Here is a 22,822-nt window from a genome sequence, read left to right as displayed (position 1 = left end):
TATCGCTCAGGCCACTACAAGTTTTAGACAGTTTAACAGTTGTAGTTTTGTGAAGGTAGTAGAGGATGAAACACAGTGGAGGGGGTGGTTTGATTGCTCAACCTCTGTTTGCATAGCCCAGTTTATGGAAAATCAATATGAGACAGGTATTAGTCAGAGCCACAACAAGGCATTGCTTCAGCCAAACTATAAATGAACCTTTCCATCACAGTATCTAATTCTAACTAGAAGCTTTCCTGTTTCCTGTTTCCTGATACTCAGGATATAACCTACAAAACACAGTAAGTTGTTTTGATAGGAATTACTTTCTACAGTTCTATGAATTATTTATTATTTCCCCAATGCTCTGTGCACCGTAAATGAAACTTCCTGGGCTATTTATAGTTACCATCAGTTGTGATAAGAATATATTCATTTTTGTTTTAGGTAAACTGACTTTCATACTTGAACTCTTGCACATCTACTAAAATGTGAATGTTGCACATGTTGTTGTACAATAGAATACTAGTCAAAACGAGTCGTATGTTTAGGTGACCTATGCCTTTCTCAAACTCATCCAAAGGGTTAATAGTAGCCCGACCTGCTTCGTTTTTTGCCCATGAGGGAGTCGAGGTGTTGTGATGGTGTTTGTCTCCCTCTTCTGTCTGATAATAGACCAACACTCTTGCTTCTTCCGCGGAGTCATATTAGTTTTTCAAATTATCGAGCGCACCACTACTACTAGCAAGGTAATTGATATGAATAAGTACATTTACGAATTTACGTTGTTCTAACACGATATTCTGATAAATAGGTAGTATGGTCCACGTATTACCGTCAATTGTCACGGTGGCCGAGAGGTTAAGGCGTTGGACTCGAAATCCAATGGGGTTTCCCCGCACAGGTTCGAATCCTGTTCGTGACGTTCCTCTTTTTGCACGGATTGCAAACATGCGTTCTGTACAAAGCAAACCAAATGATTTACAATGTGCAATAATACCAGTTATACGTGGATACCTCCTTACTATTTGGAGGCATTTTGCAACCACTGTGTGTACGTGTATGGGAGTTTTAATATGAATAGTTCGCAACTCATCAATTGACTTAATTGACGAGAAGAAGGTATCGAATAATGTCACCTCGTGGGTGAGTAAAAACGAGAAAACGGCTGTCCACTTCCGTTTTACCGTTTTTGATTTAAAACGAAAAATGAGAAACGAGTGTTTTCGTTTTCTGGTTTTTACAATATAAGGGACTATCAAAAGGTACACGGACCCACGAGCTCTCTCATCACTTCTCGCGTTGTTTCTGAACGGGACTCATTTGGTATAAACCAATTACTTCCCCTCTGTTCTGTAAACACAAACACACTGTCAGCACATTGTCTGCGTGTGTCTGCGGTCGCATTCTCTTGGATAAAATAAGCCAGGTAATTGCCAGCATCTGTCCACTCAGTTGTGTAAAGACACACAAAAGGCTATTTGTATGTGTGTACCCCTTCCCTGCGCAGGATAGTCGTACTGGCCGAGTTGTATAAAACCCCCCCGTCAACCCCCCAGCTGACGTAGACTTGGGGTGTTGTTCTACAGGGGAGTCTCATTGAAAGTGAGCCGCGGAAGCAGGTTTTAGACGGTGTCTTCAGGGTGTGTAGGCATATATAACCAGGACACTTGCGGCTTGCGAACAACTCCGACGTTATAGGGGCCACCATTCGATAGAGACAATAGTCTTCTGAAGAAATAACTTGGCCAGACTACACGCCTTAGCAACGCTAACGACAACAGTTGCTTTTTCCTCAAAGGAGGCACACAAAGAAAATGCGTTCGATTTGAAAGCATTCACGTAAACTTAAGTTGTCCAAGTTACCGAGGGGGGGTTTGACGGTCGTCACCTCCTAACCTAAAAGCACAGACCACCAAGCTGTGCAACGTAACGTCAGTGACTGAGAGGTCTGTGTCGAAGCAGGAGCATCTCCCAGCACATCAGTTCTAGATCCGAATTCCAAGTTTTGGGTCGACTGCATTGCTAAAGCGCTAGTTTACTTTATTAATAGTCGTCGTGTTTGACGTCAGCGTGGCGTCAGTATATTTGAAGACCTGCTATTATGACCATAATATCGTATAGATACACGCAAAGATACTTGTGTCCTGTAATGAAACGGAGGCAGCTAGCAAACTAGCATCGCAAACGAGCTAGCTCACATTTAGCATTGTGTTCCTTAGCAAAGCCACTCCTGATAGCACACTTTGAGCACCCTGGTCGTGCGCTTGGTCTTTTTAAGCGGGCGGTTAACGTGGACGTAATTGTTATGTTTCACCCCCTGTATTCAGTGGCGGTGTTTCTTGTATTCGACTCGAATGTAACGTTAGCCGACTACCACAGAAGCCGGACCTTGTCCCTGTAAACGGTTAAGATAGCGCTAGGGGGGGTTGAGCTGCGTTACGTTAGCATTTGGCTAACTGGCTAATTAGCTGAGCTAGCGCTACCCGGTAACGACAGCCCGCTCGCAACTGCCTTTGCATTTAAGTGGCAGTAAGGGAAAGACGAGTTTTATATATATATTGTACACATATCGTCGAGGCCGACAATGGCAACCGCCACAGGCGAGGCCTTGTTTTTATTAAAGGATGTGAAGCCCGGGTCGAAAAACCTGAATATCGTATTCATCGTGTTGGAAATCGGTAAGTCGGACCGTGACACCGCAGCGTCTCTTCCTTGTACCGTCAGCTCGTGTCTTTTCGTTAAAGGAGCCAGCCGTGGCACGAGCGGTCACTGTCAATCGGAACTTTTGTCAGTCCTAACATGTCCCACGACTCGCCTCCACCTGGGGTCGTTTTTCCAGCCGTTCGTCTGAACTCGTGTCGCCGTCTCATTGTTGTTCAGGACGAGTGACCAAAACGAAAGACGGGCACGAGGTGCGCTCCTGCAAGGTGGCCGACAAGAGCGGGAGCATCGCCATCTCCGTGTGGGACGAGCTGGGAAGCCTCATTCAACCGGGGGACATCATCAAGCTGACCCGAGGGTAGGCTCGACCGCCCAACGTGACCCACCGGTCAACGATCATTGCACAAGTTTCCATTAGACGGGGAGCTGTTGCTCTTATAGGGGAACTTTTCTTGTCTGTAGTTTAACTGTGACCTTTCTGTGTTAGCTATGCATCCATATGGAAAGGCTGCCTGACCTTATACACTGGAAGAGGAGGGGATCTGCAGAAGATTGGAGAGTGAGTATCTGTTCACTCTGCAGCCCAAGCATCTTAGAAAACAGCGCTTTGTGAAAATGGTCGTTAACATCTGGGGGCTTTCCAACGGGGTTGAAAAACATTCTGTTATGAAAGCCTTTGGACCGCTGCCTAAACAGCTGTGTATTATTCCTCTAAACATGCCTTTTTAATCCCAAGAAAGTGCATCTTACATTCGTCTCACTCTGATTTTTACTGACTTTCGAGTGAGCAAACCTCTGAATCTTAAAGCTTGTGCTTCATGTCGACGAACACTGACTTTTGGAAACCGATCGCTTCATTCCGACCAAACACCGACTCTGCATATTATCTTAAAATGTGGCTTTGTCTCTGCAGGTTCTGCATGGTGTATTCAGAGGTGCCCAACTTCAGTGAACCAAACCCAGATCTGCTATCCCAGCAAAACAAGTCTGTGAGTAGCCACGCGCCCACTTCTCACTTTCATTAGCAAATGTGTCGACCCCCTTTGCGTACAACGAACTCAGGAGTCCGATCCTAACACAGGTGGTGGTAAGATGTTAAAGCTGACTGACATTCTCTTCCATTAACAGGGTAAACCAGACCAGAATCAGAGGGGAAACTCTCCACCCAATCAGAATTCAGGTACACCTGCTCCACCAGGTCAGTATATTTAAGGTTGCAGAGATCCACTGCTCTTGTCCCGAGTGGTGGTGCACATTAGGGAGGTCAAAATACCAGAAATAAGCAGTCGGTACCAGTCCAATTCCACTGTTCTCACTTCCACGGTGAAACGGCCCTGGTACTTGAATGAACACTCCACGGACTCTCTGGATATTGTTTTGCGCATTGATATTAGGATCTGCGTCATGTTATTAAACAGTTCTTCTCGCGCTACACGTCATCTCCCCAGGCAAATTCTTCAATTTGTTATGATTCCAAAATAGAATCCCAAGTACACATCGCTAATGCATAAAAATGATTGAAGAATGTTGGTGGATTAAAAGAGACATTTGTTTGTTTTCGACTTGCAAAATTTGGCTTAAATTAAGGGAAAAGGTGAAAAAAGCGATATGGTGCTTTTTTGTTCAAGTCCGTACTTGGATCTGAATGAAATTAGTCTTTTTTTTTTTCTTTTTTTTTTCTTGCCCGTTTTGTGTTTTAAAGATGTCCGCTGGGCTTTTTCCCAGCAGACAATTTGACATGTCACCGTAAGCCTTAACAATAAGTCGGCGTGCACAATGCCAGGACCATAATCCAAAGCGTCTGCCTTCATTCATATTATTCACACCTGTGATTATCCCACTGTCACGTCACAATGTCTAACGTCCACTTTGTTTTCCTTTTCTGTTGGTACTTGTATTTCTCCAACCACAGGTAACGGTGCCATCCTGCCATTTGCCAACAACAACAACAACCCATTGACTGGTGCGTCCCGTGACACCGGCTTCGGCGGCATCGGGCGACCCAACGGCCGGTCGCCTGGCAACGGAGCGCCTCCAGCTACTGCTGCTTCAGCTGCAGGACCCGCGACAGCCCCAAAGTCTTCAGTTACCATTAGCAACGGCAGGGACCCACGGCGTGCCAAAAGATGAAATTGGGTGTGTGTTGAGGGAACGGGGGCTTGGGGGAGAAAACTTATGGATATCCCTATTTCCCCCTGCCCCCTCTTGCTAAAACACTTTCCCCCTTCCCATCTTGGCCTGAATTGGCCTTTAATATTCAGAATTACATAAGGGACTGTTAGCCTCATTCTCCTACATGCTAACCTGCTCAGGTGTGGCGTTTGTCATCAGTAGTGGTTTCAGTGCGATGGCCATCCTTCACCTGATGCTCCAGCTGGACTCAGGGGGCCAAGTGGCGATCTGCCCCCTCGGCCCCCTGAGTCCTTTCTGCTAAGTCTCACTGTCTCTTTGCCAGCTCTGTGCCAGTGTCTCCCCCCCCTCCAGTTCCCTGGTCCTTAACCCCTCTACCCCATCTGTTCTTTTAAACTACACACCCTACATGAACACTTGATGCACTTTCTTCACTTAATTTAAGTCGGAGGGGGTCAACTTTTGCTTTCATCTAAATCGGGAGATGGGTTTTCAATTTCTTTTTTTCTCAGCGGGAAAAGCCTTAAGATGGTGAAATGAGTTGTTGGATTAATGCACAAGCAGGTCTTCCTTGTTACCAGGCAGAATCCAAAATGAATTTGTGAAAGGAAATGTGTTTAGAGTTATAATTTTAATAATGGCTAGGTAAATTGATATTACGCTTCTTTTTAGTTTTGTTTCTTACATCAATTGTACCTACATCAAGTAATGACCCACACTCGAATAATGGCAATGTTTCACCGAAGGAGTTCTCCGGTAGTTCTGACAGAAAGCCAAGTTACTGTTAAAGAATATAAAATGTACAGTATGTCAACTTGGTTACACTGCTTCTACAATGGTATAAAACAGATTTGTAATAAACAAAATTAGCAATATTGCTTTAGCAAACACATTGCCACTTGACATGCAAGGATGTAAACGATTGTTTGTTTTTTAACTTGATCTTTGGCCCGAGATTATTTAGTGTAGGTCGCCAGTAGTGTTTGTGGTCCTTGGAGCCCCCCAACTGGCCCCTTACAGAGGCCCTTACAACCACCCTGCGCCCTATCAGCTGTGTGGACTGCACAGCGCCATCTGGTGTCCACTCTGAGGAACTACATGTGTTCATCGAGGAGGATCCTCCAAAAATACCAGCCATGTCTGATCAGAGTGTTTTCTTCCTTTAAGCAACGGGTTTGGCTTGATATCACACAAACACGAGGGAAGTTCAACTTTATTTATTTTCCCAGTTATACTTTGAACAGAAAGCCTTTACATTGAAGCATCCTCTTTGAAGCGATGCGTTTTCTTTACTTTGTTGCACCAAGCACCTACACATGGCCTCTGGGGCCAGTGTCACTGCGTTTAGATTGGCCACCCTTCCTCCTGGTGTAAAGCTAACCCTTCATATTAAAGGCTTTAGCATGTGACCTGTTCCAATTAACAGTCTGTTAGTCTAAATAACAAATTATAGAATTAATGTGTGCAAGGCGAACGGAATATAACCAAAAGCATCCATCATATTTATTTATGTAACAACGGAAAGTGTAAATCTGTAATTCGCTGATGTAATGTTTTAAAACCTGTTCCCAGTGTGAAGTACCATGATGCTATTTCTTGCCCAATGTTTAGAACGTGTTCATGTAATTCTACTTAAAACAACAAAAAACCCAATCATTGTGACACGGGAGGCTGGAACACACGAGTCATGCGGCAGGAAATGTGATGCTCGGCGCTCGTGTGTTGACACTGCCGCATGTCATGAGCCGAGGACTTCCTCTCAGGGAAGTCTCATCATGTGCTACGGGGAACATGAAAAGAAATCCACACGTGCACAGAGGCCCTTCAGCCGTAGTACTTTTGGAGGGAAGTGTTTCCACTTGACATGAATGTCCCAAACACATGAGCACATCAAGGCAACACAATGTGAGTGTCGGAACCCGACCAGACTCTTTCTGATATGCTGCATTCCCTAAACATCAATTCCACCCAGTGTTGACTCTGTAACTCATAAAGCGATTTCTCTTTCGATTTGGAGCTCAGGGGGACACGACGTCACGTCTTGTGACAAATGATTCATATTATTGGTCCTCGAGGGAAGCGTTGTGGTTTAGTAATAACCAAACAGTGGCTGTGGAGAAGAAAAACAGTCCCACTGATGACTTGAAAAAAATAAAGAGATCAGAAGAAGAAAGTCAATTTGGGGAGTTAAAATATTACAATCTGAACCCCGATCACAGCTTGAGAAGTTAGTAGTAAACTATACATTTTGAAGAAATAAAGTCCCATCCGTGTAGTGTGTGTATTCTGACTCCTCATCCAATCCGAGTGTGGAGGCTGGAGGTGTGATGGGAGGGGACACAGTGTGTGTGTGTGTCCTGCCTGCTTGTCACAGACTCCGTGCCTCCCAAAGAGAAGACACCACAATGTACGGTGAGTGTTCCGAGCAACAGAATAACAACTTTATTATTTAATTCTGATATTTATTTAATACGTATATTCATACATCCAACAGGTTGACGGTGTGTAGCCCTCAGCTTACAGAAATAAGAGTCAGTTTGGCAAAGGGACATTTGTAATTTCCAGATGGAAAACGTGTATAAGATTTACAGACATGCTTCATTGTTGTTCCCCTGATCAGCAGATTAGTTGTGTGATGATTATTATTATATAATAATTTATTTTATTTAAAATGATTATTTTATTTATTATTTATATTTATTATATAATGTATTATTATTATGTGATTAATTTTAAATGTATAAACTGCAGCATGTAGCCAGTTACACGGAGTTTTTCTTTATAATGTTTTTGCGTGTGTTCCCGCATCTTTCCTCAGAATTCAACACTTCTCATCTGTTTGAGGACCTCGGCTCCTTTTACGATGAGCTCAACTACACCTACAACAACGACACGGAGTTCGACCCGAACCCGGACACCGTGGCCTGCGACTTCTTCTCCATCCCCGACGCGGGGGCGGTGGTCATCGGCGTCTTCTACGTGCTCATCTTCCTTCTGGCCATCCCGGGGAACCTGCTGGTGGGGCTGGTGATCGGCCTGAGCAAGCACCCGCTGCCCCCCTCCGACCTGTACCTCCTCCACCTGGCGGTGGCCGACCTCCTGCTGGCCGTCACGCTGCCCTTCTGGGCCACCTCCCTCACCCGGGGCTGGGTGTTCGGAGACGCCGCGTGCAAACTCGTCACCGTCCTGCAGGAGCTCAGCTTCTACTCGAGCATCCTCTTCCTCACCTGCATCAGCATGGACCGCTACATGGTGATCGTGCGCGCGATGGAGGCGCGCCGGGCCAACAGGCGGCGCGTCAGCTGGGCGCTGTGCGCGGCCGTGTGGGCCGTGGGCGCGCTCCTCGCCACGCCGGGCTTTTTGCATTCCGCGCTGCCGTCCAAGACGTCGAACCAGACGACGTGCGGGGAGATGTACGAGCCGGGCAGCGCGGACGGGTGGCGGCTGGCGACCCGGGTGCTGCGCCACACGCTGGGCTTCCTCGTCCCGCTGGCCGTCATGCTGCCCTGCTACGGGGTGACCGTGCGGCGGCTCCTGCGCGTCCGCGGCGGCTTCCAGCGGCAGCGGGCCATGCGGGTGATCGTGACCGTGGTCGTGGCCTTCCTGCTCTGCTGGACGCCGTATCACGTGGCGGTGATGGCGGACACGTTCTTCAGGGCGAAGATAGTGCCGTACAAGTGCCCGGCGCGGATGGCGGTGGATCTGGCCATGCTGGGCACCCAGAGTCTGGGGCTGCTGCACAGCTGCGTGAACCCGGTGCTGTACGCCTTCGTGGGGGAGAAGTTCAGGCTCCGGCTGGGGCAGATCGTGAGGAAGACGGGCCTCCTGGGGAGGACGTCCGTGGCGCGGGGCAGCAGGTCCTCCATGTCGTCGGAAATCACGTCCACCGTCATGTGAGGAGACGAACCACTCTGATGGACCTCAGGGTGCTGGTGGACCTCAGGGTGCTGGTGGACCTCAGGGTGCTGCTTGACATACTCGTAGGCAGCTCGAAGAAAAGCCCATTTGCCTACAGATGCCTAGAAGATTTTATATTTTTGTAAGCATTTTGGTCACAATTGGCCCCATGTGATGATTTAAGTCGACATAGCTTTGTACTATTGAATGTCCAGAGTCCGATATGGACTAGTTTTGTACATATTTCAATTATAAATCTCATATTTTTAACTTGAACTCTTGCTTCTCTTTGATATTTGTTTGTGCATCTGGCAATAAATAACGTGAATTTTGTTATCAACACGCCGGTCAATGTGGTTTGAGCTGTACACCTTACAAAGAAAGGTTGTGGTTACCTTCTTGAATCCTCTCCTTCCTCATGTAGTATTCTGAGCAAACCGTGGAAAACTTGTTTGTTTCAAATGTGACACATTTCAAAACATTGTTACAACACAAAGACAAAACATCCCCTGATGACGACTTCGGGATGCAACTGAAACTGAACTGAGAAAGATAGAAAGACACCCGGCGATACGCCGGGACATGTTCATGAGTTTTGTAGCAAATTAACGTCGCTAATGTGATTTATATTTCCAAAATCAGTAAATGCTTTACACGTGACTGCTAAAAGACACACTAGCATCATGTTTTATAATGTGGAAACTCAGGGGAAGTTTAGTTCAAAATCAGGGGTAAAAGAGGGGCCTCAAGAGACAGTGATCATACAACTAAAAGTGTCCTTTAATAAAAAGGTTGGGGGTCAGGCCGACTTTAAACCAAAAGCATCCTCCCGCTGTTGGTCAGGGACTCCGGTCTACACCACGGTGCCTCCGTCCGGTTGGGGGCAGAGGAGAGAGGTGAGTCCAGTTTGTTCAGGTCACAGGTGCTGCTGACGCTGCTTATGAAAAACACCAACAATACTGGGCATTTTAGCCCGTACTTAGGGTTAATTAGTTTAAAACCAAATCAGAGCCGACAGGTTAATTCAACAAATCGTATGCGCTGGCTGTAGGTTACATCACAACATAGTCGACGCAACTCAACAAAGATTTTTGAAGTCAACAGTTAATTTGTACTTTCTACAAACTGACATGTTTTTTTTCCTGTGCTGTCTGAGGAGGACCCGGAAGTGGGCGGGGCCTGGTTTGATCGGAGCCAATAGGATTGAGTTTGCCTGCAGCAGAACCCTGGACTCTCCCCTGGTTGCAATACTTTGAGTTAAAAGGTGACTTCCTTTTCTTTTTGTGCTTCAGATTGCAGTACATAGGTGGTGAAATTATTTCTTAAGTTAAAATGATGAGCCGTTCCCGGTGATGTTACTTGCTGCTCGTGCACAAAACTGTCACCAAGGAAACAGATTTTCTGCTTGTGTGCTTGAAACTTCGATTATGCACAATGTTTTGGACAATTTTGGACAACGTTTTCTTGCACAATATTTGCACAACTATGCCATATTTGCACAACTGGCATTACCTTGTCATTCATATCTACCATGCTGCTGCTTAATGTAAATACTGCTCCGTGTATATTCCACACTGTACATTTATTTATATATACTCTGCTCTCTTACACTTCTGGTTATGCTAAACTGCATTCGGTTGTCTCAGTACCTGTACTATGTGCAATGACAATAAAGTTGAATCTAATCTAATCGAGCTTTATTAACTTTATTAAGGTCCAATGTCTCAAGTTATTTTTTACGTAATGTTTGACACTGAATGTGGACTTTCATTTGCAGTTGAGGGGATGCCCTTCTCTACGTTCACGAGTTTTGACTTTTATTCATATTCGTTGATATTAGGCTTCGCCTAACACACATTTCACCGTGAATCAAACTACTTGTGGCTTGCTGTGTTGGCTAGCGTAACTGTGAACTCTTATTGGCTTAATTATCTCTTTTGAAAATGATTTTGAATTATTTGCATTTTTTTGTTTTTAATTCACAATATTGACATTTTTCATCCCCAATCCTTGCTGAGCGGACACCCCATTTAACGTTAGCTACTTGCACCTTTAGCAATGTGCTAGTTAGCACTCACAGCTAACTCAAGTGTGTAAGAGCGAATTAGCTGTAATTCCTGTTAGGGTGGTGTTTGCGGTTGCATTTTAATGTGAGATACCGTGGTTGTTTTGACTTATTGATAGTGCGCTGTCTCTGCTAATGTAGCATGCTAGCAGCAGAGCGCATTTGCATATTACAACAGGCAGTAGAATTGATCTTGAATTCTTGTGAGCTGCAGATTCATCACAATTATTTGTCTTCAATTTTGAATGACATATTCCCAGGTTTAAGACATGAATGTATCAGCTATCAGGTGTGTCGTTGCAGTGATTACATTTGGTGGTTTTCATGATGTCTGGCCACCTTTACACAATTGGGAGGCCAACGTCTGCCTTAACATTTGACCTACAAATTAAATATCTGCCCCACGCCAATCCACCCCCTCCTCCGTGCCAAGCGTTGCACCATCGCACATGTTCTACTGACCTCAGGTCAGCTAAAAAGGACATGGGGGGGGGAGCCTCGCGGCGAGTGCGCAGACGAATCGCCGTGCAGCTGTCATTGTGAGGCTTTCTGGGCTCTGCCTGTCATTTCCCCCCCTCACAGAGACGCTAGCAGGCGTAGGGGGAGATCATGAGCCGGGAGGTTTAGCTCATGGGACGAGGAGTAGGGGGGGGCGACTCTGTGCAACTTGTTGGACGGGACTTGATGCTGGCATTCAAACAGAAGCCCATTGAGAAACTGATCAAAAGGCCACCAGGGAAACAAAGGAGGACACGCTGAAGATTCACCTGGTTTTCGGCACAGAAGGTCCACGAAGGGAAATGATTACAAAAGGCTGAAAAGTCAAGAGAACGTCGGGAATAAGAAGAGGGAAAGCAGGGCCGTCACTTCCAGGAGACGAGGCAAGAGAGCTGCTAATGCAACATGATCCAGCTGGTCTTGCCCTAAAAATACCTCTGGGCAGGAAGAGTGGTAGCTATCTCTATCTGCCTAATTACCTGGTAATCAACCATTTATTTTTCCACTCCGGGCAACAACTGAGGTCAGAGCAGCAATTTGAGGAGAATTTGTCCATGGCAGATCTTGTTTCTATCTTTTTGAGTTCAGCTTTCCATTTGCAAAGACATATCTATAGTATCTTAAATTCAAAAATGTAATTTAACCGTAGTTAATACGTAAAGCCTGTTCATAGACTCTAATTCACTCACTGGATTTTGGTGTATATAACTGAGTGTGGTCCCATTTTGTTTGCTGTAGGCCCAATACCCACATCCACACTCACAGATCCCATTGCAGGATCCACCTAAATCAGATAAACCATGAGAAAAGCTGAGGTGCAAATGACCCTGAAAAAGGGGGCAGGCGAAGCAGCGCCGGCCCGTAGCCCCACCATCCCGCCGAAGCGGTCCAAAGTGAGCCTGGAGAAAGTGGTCCCGGAGCTTCCAGGACCCGGTCACGCCACCCCGACTGCGCCCGTTTTCGCACGCAAAATGAGGAACGCCGCCGTGGGGACGGGCTGCGACATCCGTCTGAAGGTGACTGTGGCTGGAGACCCCCAGCCCTCCCTGTACTGGTACCACAACGATGAGCTCCTCAACATGGACAACCAGGAGTACGGAGGGCTGTGGATTAGGGATTGCAAACCCAGCGACGCCGGCCTCTACACCTGCATCGCCAACAATCACATGGGTGAAGCTCGGAGCAGCGCCGTGCTGGCCGTCTTGGATCTGGGGGAAGGTAATGCCACGCGGTGCATTCAGGGGATCGCTTTTCCACATCTGTAATAGGGAGGATTTAGTTGTTTCTTTGTCACCGTTCCATGTGATTACTAAATTAAATCATGGACAAAAATATATTGAAATATTATATTATTGTTTTACTTTAATGGTATTATGACAACGTCATTTGGTTTCTTAAAGGACGTTTACATGTTATAGTAAAGCGGACAATGGGGTTTTAAATACATAACAATGTATTGCTCAAAGAATAACGTCCATTAACCAGAAAAGACAGAGTCAGGCTACCTGTTCCATTTGCAGAAGCATCCAGTGATAATGGAGAGTGAACTCTTGGCCAGGACACAAGCTACCTCGACCTGCTTCAGTCATTGTCATGTTTTATCATCATTTTTATGGGGCTAAATGGTTTCTGCCATTATGTGGTACTTGGACCGGCTATGCAGGTTATTAGCTTAACCTGTCATCTTTGAAAACAATGCATGTTACAAATGATAAAGTAATCCCATTCTTTTAAACTGCTCCAAAAAGAAAAGGAAGTGAGGGAACAAAGATGCTAAAATATACAGGTATATATACCGTATATATATCAATAACACAATTGAATATTTATACACATCTTCATGAGTTGATTGTTTTTAGATGTGAAGCTAAAAATGAAGATTTTGTTTCCACTCTAATTATATTTAAATATTTATTTACATATATCAAAACATACAATTTGAACAAATGGGAGTTAGCAGAACATGTAACATGCAATGAACTCTCAAGATAATTAAGGATGCTAGGTTCTACTAAAGCATCAAGAAAAGGGGAAGCAGTGTCAAAAAGAACTCTTTTCAATATCTTGATAAACGATAAATTATGAAATTATAATATTTTATAATTTCCAATGTTAAATACAGTACATTGTTTCAGAGTATTATCCAAAAGAAATTTGCCCTTCTGTTGCGCAGTGAGGATAGAAAGATGTGTCTGTGTTCAGATGTCTTCCTGAATTCATGTCTTAGGCGTAATGCTCATGAGGATTTCATTTAAATTTGTTTAAAGGAACTATGGGTGTCACTGTGATTAGCAAACGGTGTTGATTTGAGCTGTGAGAGTGCATCTTAATCACCTTCCTCCGTGTAGCCGACGAGGCCCACAGTAGCTCGCTCCTGAATACGGTTCAATCAAGTACAGCATGAGTAAAGCCTTCGGCGAATGGCGGTGGGGTCGAGGGAAGCAGAAATGAAAGACGGGGCGCTTACACAACGACCCCTGCTGGGTTCAGGCAACACGATGCTTTGTGCGAGCTCGCCACAAAAAACGGGTACTAAAAGAGTGGCGGGGTCTGCATACTGGGCGACGCGATGACAAGGATTCCTTTTTAGTGTTTAGTGTTAGATTTTCTTTTACTTTATAAATATTGGGCTCTTGGACAGAGGCCACGTAGAACTTGCACCATCCAATGTGGGTACTTGGAAATGATCGGCAGGATGCCGAGAGTTTACGGAAAAGAAAGATGCTGATAACAAGTTTTTTGAAACAATTTTTTGAAAAGTCATGGTACAAAACAACGGGTTAGAGATCGAACACAAGCAGTCTGTATGAATCTATACAAGGTGATTGGTTTATGTTGGTGGATATAGTCCTGTCGAAATCTGTGTGCTGCTTTCACATTCCACGGTTCACAGAGAGGCCCTCGATTTGGAAACACACTAAAACAGAGAAGTACGATGAAAGGGCCGTTTTCCTGTCAGACCCTGGTTTCACGTCATCAGCCCACACCTCGCTTCCTGAAGCTCTGCTTCCCATCAGCTGGTCACCCGGCGGCTGCTTTCTGCTGGGGTCCACTCGCTGGGATCTTACACTGGATAGATTTGTGTGATTCTTCATTTGACGACGCACGAGGCGGCTCCACTGCAGTGGCACCACGGCGTGTTCACCATCCTGTCGGCTTTCCTCAGACCCTCAGATGATGTCAACTTTTCCTTTGACTCTCCATTTTAACCTTCAGTCTGATCGTGCGTATAGTCTGCAGCTGTTCCATCACTCAATGAACCCTTTTCTCTCGCTCGCTCTCTCTCTCTCTCCCCCCTTTGAAAATATCTCGCTGTACGCCCCCCCCCCCCCTCCTCCCCTCAACCCTCACCCCTCACGCACCAACTCTCCATAGTTATTTATACAGTGGAATGTGCCAGGCCTTAGATTTTTGTGATGTTAGCTAGCCAGCGTCTCTCCTATTACACAGGAAGACATCACTGCTAATTTTAGGCCGGCCCTGCATGACTTTCTTTTTCTTTCTTTTTTTCTTCTCTCTACTGATTGGGGACGTCTTCTACTAAGCATAAAGAAGTCGGCCATATGTTGTACTGTTATGCATCTCTCCATAATGTCTCCTATCCTTTTTTTTAGTTCATTATGTTATTGTGAAGTTGGTCGGTCAAATATGATTTAAAACAAATGAGTCACTCAAATACAAAAACAAACAAACATAAAAGCAATAGATGGATGGAAATGACGATTGAACCAAAAGCTTTAGTTATATTCTAATTTAATTTAGCAATTTGCGGACAGTGAAACAAGTTGAAAACACAACATGGAAATGAAATATTAGCATTTAGACTTTAGCAGGTAAATGCTCCACTATCCTCACCTAGTTGCTGACTTGGTCTGCTAATCAGTGAGGCGGGCAGAAGGTTAATTTAAAAAAACAAATATGATGAGTGCAAAAACAGTGACCAGTAAGGTGCCGACACGCTGCAAGGAAATCAGGGGAGCTACAGCATTGGCTGATAATTACCTGAAGGTACCTTGAGCATTAATCAGTACAGCTCAGATCCTGCAATCACACGTTCTCGGCCACTTAGCTGCAGCACAAACAAGCTGTAAGCAAAAAACAAAAAAAGACACAGAGATACCAGCAGCTTTTCAGTTGCCATGGCGGCCGATGTGCATGCCTATTTACACACCCAGGTGATGCAGAGCAACGTAAACATTCTATTGTTGTGTTCCCAATGAGCCTGAACAAAACAGCAAGCTGCAGGCAGAAAAACCAGAAGGAAAAGATGATCTTATCCCCCACGTCACCGTGTTGCTTTAATAAGCACACATGCATGTTGTTTTGATGGACAAGCCGCCCTAAAGGGGTAGTTGTGGAGTTTGTTGGAGATCTGAAGTTGAGAGTATGATAGCAGAGGAGTAACAGTTGAGTAAACGTGGTTGAAATACTGAAATCGGTGGTTGTAATGGTTAAGCCTCGCAAAGTTTAGTAGCCATTCAGTGTGGGTCAAAAAGTATGATCTCATACACATCTTGGACTGATAAATATTTACACTCATTTTGTGGAGTTGGGTGTTAACACTTGGTCGTGTCTAATTGAGTAAAATGTCTGCAGTCACAGAGCTGGTAAAGCTACACAGTGAATGAAATCACATATATTTTACCTCATATTAGATGGGGAACAGCAGAAAAACATCTTTCCAAACTGCGGAACGTTCAGTTGGCCGAATCCTTTTCTATGATTTAAATGTGGTATTTTATTTCCAGGGTATGATATTTTTCCCCCTTCTGATGTTTATTAGTTTACAACCCATTTCTGGATGTAAAGGAAAATTTTAAAAAACGCAACCATGCATAAAAAACTGGTGAACCCAATGGTAACTGCTATTGTTTGTTGTTCGGTCTGGGAGTTCTCCGTGTTTGTGTCTAAACAACTTTGACCCTCAAACTCTGTTTTCCGCTCATGAACGCTTTTGAAAACGCTTTGTTTGCCTAAAAATGTCCCGTGTAGGGCTCGGAAGTCTTCTTCCCGTCTCGCTCGCTCCTCGTTTCCAAAAAACAACATGGCGATGGCAGACGTCGCGATGGCGACCGCCAACATGCCAAACTCAAGGCTTAAAAAAAGGCCGTGACGGTGCGGCTGCCACCAATGATTTATTCAACGGGTTATCGTTAATGTAGCTCCACGTGGACGCTGTAAAAGCCGGCGCCCCCTGAGGCCTGAGCTGCTTTAGAAACGTGACCCTCGACAGGTGTGGTGTGAGCAACAAGTCTCAGGACGTCCACTGTGCTATTTTCTTTCCCGCGCACATCTACCTGCTGTGTCGATTCGGAGTGAAGCCATTTCTGTGTACTGAGGTGGTGTCAGCAGCAAAGCCTCTCCTCCTCCCTTTCCCCCTGGCTACCGAGTGGCTTCCAAACACAAAGGTATCAACTAGTAGCAGCAGCTGGCAGTCGCTACGTCATTCGTTCAGTGTGCCGTTCAGTGTGCCTCCCTTGGGAGACGAGACGGGCCTCGCGCGTAACCCGCCGGCGAGCGCTTCCAGCAGAGGAGCGAGGAGGTCCGCGCGCGGCCGCTCCCCCCTCCGCCCCCCTCCGCCCCCCAGCATCGTTCCACCGGCCCGAGAACGAGACGCAGCCACATGGGGAGGAGGAGCAGGAGGAGGAGGAGGAGGAGGTGGGGGGGGGGATGAAAAAAAATGTCAACCAATGCTGTAGAACGCTGATGTGGAGAAGGCTGCATCACTCCCACTGGCTTCCTCTGCCTATCGGAGCGCGCTGCCTGCGGGGCTGGAACACAGCGGGTGGGGGTGGATGGAGGGGTGGAGGACGCTCACTACACTGTTGCTGCCTATTGTTTGGAGCGGGGGGGGGGGAGGTTCCCTCCGAGGGGACGATATGCATTCAACAGACGTAGCCCACCTGCCGATGGAGATCCGGGCTCTGTGCTTCTTTCAGGACGGGAGCCGCTCAGAAGAAGCGCCGCTGCCTCTCCGAGGCTGCAACTTGTTACGTAACGGAGCGAAGTTCCTCCTTGCCGCCGGTCTTCGCCTTTGATTGAGATGCTGTGACCTACGCGTCAGCAGAGAAGCAGTGTATTACAAGTGGGATCTTTTACGCCAAAGTCGGCTATTAATGGATGATGTCTTTGCCAGAAAATGTCCTGATTTAGGCGTGTAGTATTGGCTCGGAACCCCCAGCGTATTTCGGGGAATACCCTGCTGCTGAACATAAGCCAAGACAAAAAAATTAAAATATCTGGCAAGGACAAACCAACTGTGGCCATAGAAACAAATCCAATTCTACCAAAGAAAAACATCAGGCAAGTGCTATTTATTTGCTTTGTCTATCTCATGTCTATATACCGAATCATCTGTTTTGTCTACATAGAATTTAAAAAGTATTCAATGTCTAATGTTGACAGAAGCATTTTGTCAACATCACAGCTCATCAACCGGCAGCGGTGTTTTTACAATTCACAGTGAGAATATTTAAAGGAGGTGGAGCTGCTTTGTACATCCTTAAGGGAATGTTATGTCTCTGGAATAGAATTACGTTGGCCAATAGAAAACAGTGTTTTTTTTTAAACAAATGTTTCACTGCCACAAACATTCAAGAAGTTTATTAAAAGATCATTGAAGGCCAAAATGTATTTTGTTGCAACAACAGACAGGGCAAAAAAGAGACATTGAGATGATTAAAGTGTACATCTCATAAGAGGGGGTGTGTTTTCCTCTAGGGTGGAAGTGAGTTTCATGAGCCAGACTATTCTGGGATTATTGTGTGGTATACAGATATACAGTAATAACCCAATGCAATCCCTCACTTTTGAGCTGTGTGATCTGTAATAAACTCCTCTTCTGGAACATGCTTTCTACTCAAGAAAGACTCGCGTTGAAGGCAGAGCTGAAAAATCAAAACCTTCCTTTGTGATTTAATGATATCTCACTAAATACAAATGCAATGGTACTCACATTTTGGTTTCATCTTGATCACCTTTTGCGCACTGTTCCTCAGGCAAGGTACACACCAGAATCTACGAGATAGATGATTTGATTGATAACAAACCCCAGCTTCTGAGTCAAAGTCTCTTTCTTTTACCTGTGGTACCTAAATATGTGGGATTTAGGTACCACAGGTAAGTCCAAGGTAAGTCCTGGTCTTTGAAGACAATTCTTTCCCTCAAAGTTGAAAGATAGGCTTCCACGGTGTGTCGAGCAGGGTTCCCCCCCATCCCGGGTTTGGGTGGGGTCCCTCTGTTTGCATGCGGTTCCCGTGGCTGCGGGGGTTCTCTGGTTCCCTGGCTTCCTCTCAAAGACAAGCAGCTGAGGTCGACAAATTGCTGAGGATCTTCTGCGTGATTGTTTGTATCTGCTGATGCTTGTGAGTTCATTGTGGAGGTCGTTAATTCATTTTGTAAATACCAGAAAAAGCCTTGTATACAGTGTGTACAACAGACTGTGTTGATATTTAGGAGATGCTCATATATAAAACATCTGCGACATGTTTTTATATTGAATTCATCGTCCATTGTGTTCAAAGTGACTAACAAAATCTTCTTGTGTTCTCCGACTGCAAGAGAACAACAGATTTTGTTTTTTATGTTATTTTAATTCCACCTACTCTGAAGCAAACACCCCACGAGGGCCGATAGGATGCCAATGACTCAATAGCGCTGTTTATTTTGAGTTCTACCAATGACTGGGTTTTCTCTCAGGATCATCTCCAGATCTTCCTGATGGTGCAGCTGGAACACATTTTTATGTTTTAAAATAAAAAGTTTTCAATTAAAATATATTTATTTCGCACCAATGTATTATGTGCCGTTCCTAAATAATTAACTAACGCATACCAAGGAGAAAATGATGAATGATTAAATACCCAGTGTGTTAAAAACTCGGCAGCTGTTAAACTGCCAATTTAGTATATTTAGCTTAGCTCATGAGACCTGAGGGTGGCAACATTTCTAGTTAAATGATGGTAATAATCAAATGGGGATGAGGTCTAATGTTGGTTTTATTTACCATTTTTTAAATTTATATTGTGATATATTTTAGATGTTTAACATTTTTTTTCTCCTCATTAATTAATTCTCAGCAGGAATTATGGTCTAAACATATATGGGATTATATATGGGAATATGGGATTTAAATATAATTCTCAACAGGAATTTGCAATTGGATAATTTGATGGACTTTTACCGTTAAAGACTGAATAATATAATGTAGTCCATTGGCTCCTATTGTAACAGTGTACTCTCTCTCTCTCTTTTGTCCAATGGCAAAATTGAAACATAGTTTTCCACATAAGGCTAAAATATTTAATTTTGTAAATAATACATACTATGAATGATTATTTTTGCATTTTTCTCAAGTTCTATTTCACTTACGCTATCTTCTCCACCAATAGTGTTCTGAAGACGTTGCAGTAAAACAGTACATTCACAAAGAAATTATTTTAATGGTTTCATATGTCTTTTCAGATTCCGAAACAACAGATGATGAAGGTGGACAATATGAGACCAAAGAAGATGGTGGAGAGTTTGAAGACCAGAATGTGCATAGAGGTACCCACCATGTTGCCAGCATAACATTTTTCCCCCAGAGAATCATAGTTTTTCCTTCATAGGTCTTAAATTAGCAGTTCGACTGGCATTTATTTGGTGTAGTATTTCTGTCTTCTTAATGAAAATATATGTCCCTGCCTCTTTACCTGCTAATTGCTTCATGTCGCCGGCAAGTTTGTTTGTCCCTGTTTGGTGCTGGGTAGGTAATGAACAGTCGTTAAAACAAAGCTTTTTAAGTGAAAACAGGTGCCTGCTTTGGCTGAAAACAAGACTGGGGAAAGTCGCATTTACATGCCTGATAACCAAAACAATGACCAGCCATACATTTGCCCTGTTTCATAATGAATGCAGGAACCCAATGGCTTACCTGAACAATATTTCATATCTCTTCTTTACATGAGATGCAGTGATGGACACATGGGCTGCAGATGACAATAGAACACGTGGACATGAGGATCACTCAAACACAACCAGGCAAGACAGAAACACACAAATAACCCTAATAGTTTATTGAAAAAAAACACCTTATTGTAACGATTGTATTATAGGACTTTACTTCCAGATGAAAATATAAGACAGATTGTTAATTAGCAACAACCTCAGTGGTTCCAACAGATTTTGCTTCAAATCCTTTATTTCAGGAGCCCGTCGGAGAACTTTTCAAGAGAATCTCCACCACAAGCCCTCCCACCCCCATCCCCGAGACTCGTCAAACGTCCCTCCACCTCCCCGATGCCTGGTCGCTCTGGCTCAACTACACCTCTCAGTTTTCGGAAAAAAAACGTTGTGCCATCTGACTACCAAGACACAGTGCCTGGGGAGTTTGAAGAAAAGGTGAAGCAGCCAAAACCCGGCAGCCAAGGTAACACCCAGGACTCACGACCACAGACTCCACTTAGCGAATACTCCCGGAAAGAATTTACCCCCAGACCGTCCCCGAAACTTACCAGGGCGAGCTCAAAAGTTTTTGAGAAGGTTCGTGGATTAGAGGAGCGGAGACGAAGCCTTGATATTCCAGAAGGTTCCATCTCGGGAGGATCCTGGGCAGGGTTCAATCGTGCTGGATCGGTAGATTCCGATGATGGAGGAAGCCGGCTGGGCATCTCTCGCGAAAGTTCAAGGGAAGACCTAAGGGAAGCTTTAAAAGAGGATGCCGCTGAACGAAGATCTATGTTTAGACAGAGAGCTGCTTCACTGGAGGAGAAACCTCGCTACTCCCAAAAAGTTCAAGACATTGAGAACAAGTTCACAGAGGAGCTCCAGCGCATCAAGAAGCTCGTTGGTAGGCCTCACATGAAGAAGTCATTTTCAACTGAACAGCTCACTGTTAAGAAAAAGCAGCGCCTGCCTTTAACGAAAATAGAACCTATCCCTCCACAAGTCCTTCAAAAGCTCCAAGAAAGGGAACGTGCCCATTGGGCAAAAGAACAGAAAGAAAAGGGTTATAATCAGCAACCAATGCAGCAACAGCAGCAAACACAGGAAGACCAGTACAAGTTGCAACCCAAAATGACAGCAAGCACTGGTTCAACGGCTGTAACGGCCAGTAGATTTGGAGAAGTTGAAGGTACCCCAGAGTCCATGCAGTTATCCGACTTGCCGGGACAACGATCAGTGAGAGAATTAAGCAGGGTCAGTCCAGTGACGGAGGTTGTTCAGAGATCATCATCACCTGCATTATACCACCAGCAAAGGGAAGATTCGCCCAGCAGAAATGTTGCTGAGATGACATTACGCAAGGTTGAACGAAGGCCACCAAGTCCACTTGTGCAAAGGGTGTCCCGAATGCAAGAATCCCCTCACGTCCAGGAATCTCTTTTGCAAGCATTACAAAAGGATGAGACCTCGGGAAGAAAGACGCCAATAGAATTAGCGTTAAGAAAAATAGAAAACAGACCCGAAAGTCCACTGGTACAAAAAAAGGTAGTCATTGTGCAAGATGCTGCTCCTCAACCGCCCTCCAAACCCCAGAGGATGTCACCCATCGCCCCAACAGAGGAGAAAATAGAAGTGGATCTGTTTAGACCGGCCTCTAAAATAAGAATCCCTGAGATTATCGTTGAAGATGAAAAGATGGACGAGGACGTTCACGTGAAAACAAGTGAGCCTCGGCAGGTAACTGGTAGTGCCAAAGAGGGACGGCAGCTGAAGACCAAGGGAAAGAACCGTCGGCCTCGACCCATGTCTCCAGAGTTAGGTTAGATGTGTTGTGCTTCTTTCATGTAGCAGTATGAGGTTCCAGTCTGCTTGCTTTTCATGTTTAATCAAACTATTGCTCATATTGGGACTTTTCCTCTTAACTTGATCACAGGTGGAAAAATGACTTTAGACTTTTCTTTTGTTAAACTGTGCAGACTCGTCCGATGATTCTTATGTTTCTGCCGAAGAAGATCCACTGGAGGCCCCTGTATTTGAGTTTCCCCTGCAGGACACTGTAGCATTGGCTGGCGCAGACGTGCCGCTGAAATGCATCATTGGCGGCACCCCAATTCCTGAAGGTATTTCACATATATATCAAACATTTTGAGTTGTATATTTAAGCATGCATTACTCGAAAACAACGTTACCCATCTTATCTGTGTTCTCTGTTGTAGTTACCTGGATGAGAGAAAACACAGAAATAACTGACAATCCAAATTACACTGTCAAAGTGGAGGGCGAACGCCATACTCTGCTCGTCAAATCAGCAAGAGTAAATGATGGTGGAAAATACTGCGTAACCGCTGTTAACCAGGTGGGGAGGGCGTCCAGCTGTGCCACTCTTATAGTCAAAGCAGGTACGCTTCAAATGTACAATAAACATTTAACATGACGCTGTATGCAATTCTTTTATCATGAACTGAGAAATGTTATGCTGAAAAGATTATTCAAAATGTAGTTGATTTGAATCCTTGATGGTAACAATTGAAAATTAGGTTTGTATCTAGGTTGATGGATGAGGTTCCCGTGGCCCTGGGCTAACCTGTTAAACAATGGATCAGCATTTGGGTTGAGAAAGGTTTCTCATCCACTGCACCAGGGAAATATGAAGAGCAGTGGCGG

At 44.9% G+C, this 22,822-nt stretch overlaps 3 protein-coding genes and 1 non-coding gene across 9 annotated transcripts in view; all 4 read left to right on the top strand.

The window, feature by feature from the left end:
* The first annotated feature begins 822 nt into the window (after positions 1-822).
* trnas-cga (transfer RNA serine (anticodon CGA)) lies at positions 823-904 on the top strand. Its single transcript has one exon. It is a non-coding gene; the product is annotated as a tRNA-Ser (tRNA).
* Positions 905-1,536: 632 nt separating this feature from the next.
* On the top strand, positions 1,537-5,683 carry nabp1a (nucleic acid binding protein 1a). The gene is made up of 6 exons (XM_040201716.2): positions 1,537-2,660; positions 2,863-3,001; positions 3,131-3,202; positions 3,557-3,632; positions 3,772-3,841; positions 4,556-5,683. Exons 1-6 carry the CDS (start codon positions 2,567-2,569, stop codon positions 4,771-4,773), a joined length of 669 nt encoding a protein of 222 aa, XP_040057650.1. The 5' UTR covers positions 1,537-2,566; the 3' UTR covers positions 4,774-5,683.
* Positions 5,684-6,012: 329 nt separating this feature from the next.
* Positions 6,013-9,010, top strand: LOC120834005 (C-X-C chemokine receptor type 2). The gene is made up of 2 exons (XM_040201714.2): positions 6,013-7,185; positions 7,592-9,010. The coding sequence occupies exons 1-2, from the start codon at positions 7,101-7,103 to the stop codon at positions 8,668-8,670; spliced, it is 1,164 nt and encodes a 387-aa protein (XP_040057648.2). The 5' UTR covers positions 6,013-7,100; the 3' UTR covers positions 8,671-9,010.
* A 2,261-nt stretch (positions 9,011-11,271) lies between these two features.
* spegb (striated muscle enriched protein kinase b) overlaps positions 11,272-22,822 on the top strand; it is a 33,704-nt gene continuing 22,153 nt past the window's right edge. Inside the window, exons 1-7 of one of the 6 annotated variants that reach the window (XM_040202057.2) lie at positions 11,272-11,715; positions 11,972-12,451; positions 19,697-19,780; positions 20,188-20,254; positions 20,422-21,977; positions 22,135-22,278; positions 22,375-22,557. In XM_040202057.2, coding sequence (XP_040057991.2) covers positions 12,034-12,451; positions 19,697-19,780; positions 20,188-20,254; positions 20,422-21,977; positions 22,135-22,278; positions 22,375-22,557 — 2,452 coding nt within the window. In that variant the 5' untranslated portion in view covers positions 11,272-11,715; positions 11,972-12,033. Of the gene's footprint in view, positions 12,452-17,125; positions 17,537-19,696; positions 19,781-20,181; positions 20,255-20,421; positions 21,978-22,134; positions 22,279-22,374; positions 22,558-22,822 lie in introns of those variants that run through there. The other 5 variants (XM_040202055.2, XM_078091194.1, XM_040202056.2 and 2 more) reach the window with 5 other exon arrangements.

This window comes from Gasterosteus aculeatus, chromosome 16 (genome assembly GCF_964276395.1).
Source record: "Gasterosteus aculeatus chromosome 16, fGasAcu3.hap1.1, whole genome shotgun sequence".
Classification (NCBI taxonomy): domain Eukaryota; kingdom Metazoa; phylum Chordata; class Actinopteri; order Perciformes; family Gasterosteidae; genus Gasterosteus; species Gasterosteus aculeatus.
The sequence above is the reverse complement of the archived record's forward strand: the minus strand, read 5'-3'. Positions and strand labels throughout refer to the sequence as shown.

Excerpts from the sequence above, each read along its gene's own strand:
- nabp1a (XM_040201716.2), top strand. The coding sequence starts at position 2,567 with ATGGCAACCGCCACAGGCGAGGCCTTGTTTTTATTAAAGGATGTGAAG. Across the intron at positions 3,002-3,130 it reads ATCATCAAGCTGACCCGAGG|CTATGCATCCATATGGAAAG; the intron begins GTAGGCTCGACC and ends TTTCTGTGTTAG. Across the intron at positions 3,203-3,556 it reads GATCTGCAGAAGATTGGAGA|GTTCTGCATGGTGTATTCAG; the intron begins GTGAGTATCTGT and ends TTGTCTCTGCAG.
- LOC120834005 (XM_040201714.2), top strand. The coding sequence starts at position 7,101 with ATGGGAGGGGACACAGTGTGTGTGTGTGTCCTGCCTGCTTGTCACAGA. Across the intron at positions 7,186-7,591 it reads AGAAGACACCACAATGTACG|AATTCAACACTTCTCATCTG; the intron begins GTGAGTGTTCCG and ends ATCTTTCCTCAG.